Below are 3,541 nucleotides of genomic sequence, written 5' to 3' on the forward strand. Positions count from 1 at the left end.
CTGCCACATGAAAGATAAATTATTGATATTTTAATGACACTTATCAACTAGAAACATGAGATAGATTGGAGTACAATGGTTCGCTTGATATTTTTTAGCAGATGCCAGTCCATTAAATAAACAGGTCCTCCTAGCTGAGGTAAATATTTGCCAATCATCCCGTTCACACCAAAGCTTCAACATGTTTAAAAGCTGTTTAGTTGAACAGTTTGAATTTTCTTTCCTTCATATAAGCTGCTAACTAACTTAAATTGATTGCAAATTTAGTGCAAATTACAAATCTTGAATTTCATTTGAATCCTGTGTGAAACCCTGTGTTCCAGTTGTCCATGTCAGTTTTTTCATTTTTAAAAACCTGGTTTAATTAAACATGTTTAGTTGGTGTGAATGGAGCATTGCATAATATTCTGACAAAGTACTATAACAATAGTACATAAAATTGATTCCTTATGTCACCTGGAAATAGGAACAGACTTGAATACAATTGGCTTGGGTCTGGTCTTAAAGATAATTTTCTTTTTCACCAAAGCGCATATGTCATAGTGTGTATCTCCTTTTCTTCCATTGTCGTTTTCAGCTATATTTGCTTTCTTGTGTAACACAGCATAGGGTTTGTCCAGATCCACTACTTTACCAGCAAGTAAATGGTGTCCAATAATAAGCATAGGTGTTCCCTACAAAAACAATGGCAAGAAACAAAAGAAATTAAAATTTTAAGTCAACAAACATGATATCAATGGAAAGCAGGTTAGTGCAAGATGTTGCTTCAGCTACTAGCTCAAAATTTAGATTACATTTAAAAATTTGTCATTGAAAAGTTAACATACTGAAAGTTTCTCTCCTTTTAAACCAATCAACAAAAGATGGGCGTGGGGAAGGAACCTGGTGAAACCGAAGTGAGCCGCAAGCGAGCCTAGAAGGTAACCATGAAAACCCTGTGAGCAGCACCCACCATGCACCGTCACACTGAGAATCTCAGTGGAGAAATGCACAGATACTTATCAAGACAAACATCCAAAGGGGAGGGAAGGCTGGGGGTAAAAACAGCTAAGGCTACTGCACACGAGGGTAACGTGAGCAAAATGAATTACTTCTGCAAGAGCACTGTAAAATAATGTTACTAAAGTCCTGCTAAAGACTAAGACCGCCCTCACATACAATTAGCGGTGGAGATTGCTGGTCAGCATTTTCTCATGTTTAAATTACATTTAGCTACATCTAACACCCCAAAGGGCAGGCTAAGTGACCCGGCAAAATGAGGTTAGCGTGTTTTCATAGCATGTGAGCTATAAAAAGGGACTACTTGTTCATTTTGGGGGTGGAGAGATGAAGAAGTTCTTTGGGGGAGGGTGGGGGATGATTTTTATCAAAGAGTGAGAGGAATTTTTCCATGTCAAAATGTGAGGGGGGTGGGGTTTAAAGAGAGTACATTTTTGATACACTTAGTTTTATAGATAAACACAACTCACTTCCCCCCCCTCCCAGGCCACCCAGGATGTAACAAATGATCAGTCTCTCTATATGTCCAAGCATTTTAAGAGCTTTAAGAGAAATTCCTGATATTATTGACATAATTTCATATACATGCACAGCACTCATTTCGTTTCTTAGCGGGATGACATAAGATGTTAGCGAATGGGACGTTATGTATTCGTCAATTGAATTCCAGCTCCACCCAGCCAACCCCACCCCCCAACCAGATGAGCCAATCTGCTCGTTTTTCCAGTAAACTCCTCTGTGTAGTAATCTTTAGATAGGAAACCAGGTGTCAAAAGCTCGGGGCTGGCCCCGGGGTTGGCAAATGCCCGACCCCCGGGCATCGCAAAATTTGCTAATGCCCCACCCACGGGAATGAAAAGGCGGGCTAATGCCCCGCAATAGCCCGGGGGGGAGATGGGGGCGTAGTTATAATAGACTGATGCATTAGCGAAACGACCAGTCACCATGCACCGACCTTTGCGTCGAAATGTAAGTCGCCAATGGCCTTTCCTTCCAAACTGACGTCCTCTTTAGTCTCTAGTGTTCCTTGAAGCTCGATAATCATCCAGTTATCGACCTCTGGAGCCCTGATCAACAAAGAACACAACAACAACCTGATACTTTTAGCTTACATCTCGTGCTAAGATCGTTGGAAGGAATATTGAAAGAAGAAACATGACGGCGTTGAGTTTTAAGGCTTCATAGACGATAACATACCAGGATTTTCTTCGATACTTACATTGAGATCATTATTTGAACCATTATGAACTGCACATTAAAATGTTTCGAAGCTTGACTTCCCTGATATATGGTTGCTTTTAGTCCTGCTTTTAGTTTTCACGGCCAAGTAAATTTCGCGGGAAATTGGGGAGCTAACGTTGTTGGTAGGTACTCCCCATACATCAAGTACCTACCGCGTTATTTTGATCGACCGCTGATCAAAGAACCGTGTATTCGTCCTAGCCTTAAAAGGCTGTCTCAAGTGTTAATTCGTAGTCCATATTATAAGTCCCTAAAATCAGTTGGACTGGAAAACGCGTTACTACGGTATCGTACAAAAAAAAAACTTCAACAGTAGGTTGCCCTTTGGAACTGTTTCAAGATAATCAAAAACGCTTGTAACATTTTGTGAAACAGCACGGGTCCATAATGAAGCTATTTAGGATGGACCCTGATTAGAAAAGTTATGGGGGGGGGGGGGGGGAATTTTCGAGCCGCAGGAATTTTTTTTCGTTATCAAATTCCTTGTATGAATTTTTTTTAGGCCATAGCATGAATATTTTTTAGGATTAATTGGCGTGCATGAATTTTTTTTCATTTAAGTTTCCCTTGCGCGAATATTTTTTTTTGTACTTTGCCCGCCTCTCTCAAACGTTTTCTAATGGTTCGTCCCTTAACAATTAGTAAAATCCAACTAGTGGTCTATTATCAGTGCTGCGTTCTGATTGGTTGAGCTACTGCTAGGCTATACGTTACAGCCCGCTACTGGCGAAAGCGCCGGCTTTGAAAACCAAAACAATAGCAGCTGAATTGCGTTTTGCTAGCTAAAGTTGTTTTGTCTTGATATTTTTTACCAACTAGTTGGATTTTACTAACACAATTATTCCTCTCGCCCTGACGGCCTCTGTGACTCAGAGCCCATTCGGGCTCGAGGAGTAATTGAGCTCGAATGGGCTCTGAGTCAATAGCCCATGAGGCCGGCTTTACAGACGTCCCCCCTCCCTCAGGAGGCCTGAGGGGGGGCGGACGTCTGTACACAGGCTAAAAACCCATAAAACGGCTGTATATCAGTCCGTGGACCACACAGGAGAGACGTAATACACATTGTAAGCTGTTCTTTATTGAAATCCTTTCATTTTCGTAGGTTACAGAAACGATAGGCTTTTTTCCCATACAAATCCTTATATTTTGAATGTTACACAACAATGCTGATGTTCGCCGATGCTCATATTTCGAGCTTGGGCTACCTGTGATGCCACAACCTCGTCTGACAGGCCTCATTTCGCATTCAATCAGTTTTTTTTAATTAATTCAAAGACGTCCAAAAAGCGATTTACACCTG

General features: G+C 41.1%; 1 protein-coding gene across 1 annotated transcript; it reads right to left on the reverse strand.

Moving 5' to 3' along the window:
• Positions 1–313: 313 nt before the first annotated feature.
• On the reverse strand, positions 314–2,357 carry LOC140927482 (chromosome transmission fidelity protein 8 homolog). The gene is made up of 3 exons (XM_073377143.1): positions 2,219–2,357; positions 1,955–2,066; positions 314–674 (listed from the first exon to the last, which is right to left on the reverse strand). The coding sequence occupies exons 1-3, from the start codon at positions 2,239–2,241 to the stop codon at positions 453–455; spliced, it is 357 nt and encodes a 118-aa protein (XP_073233244.1). The 5' UTR covers positions 2,242–2,357; the 3' UTR covers positions 314–452.
• Between the last annotated feature and the right edge of the window lie 1,184 nt (positions 2,358–3,541).

This window comes from Porites lutea, chromosome 2 (genome assembly GCF_958299795.1).
Source record: "Porites lutea chromosome 2, jaPorLute2.1, whole genome shotgun sequence".
Lineage (NCBI taxonomy): Eukaryota > Metazoa > Cnidaria > Anthozoa > Scleractinia > Poritidae > Porites > Porites lutea.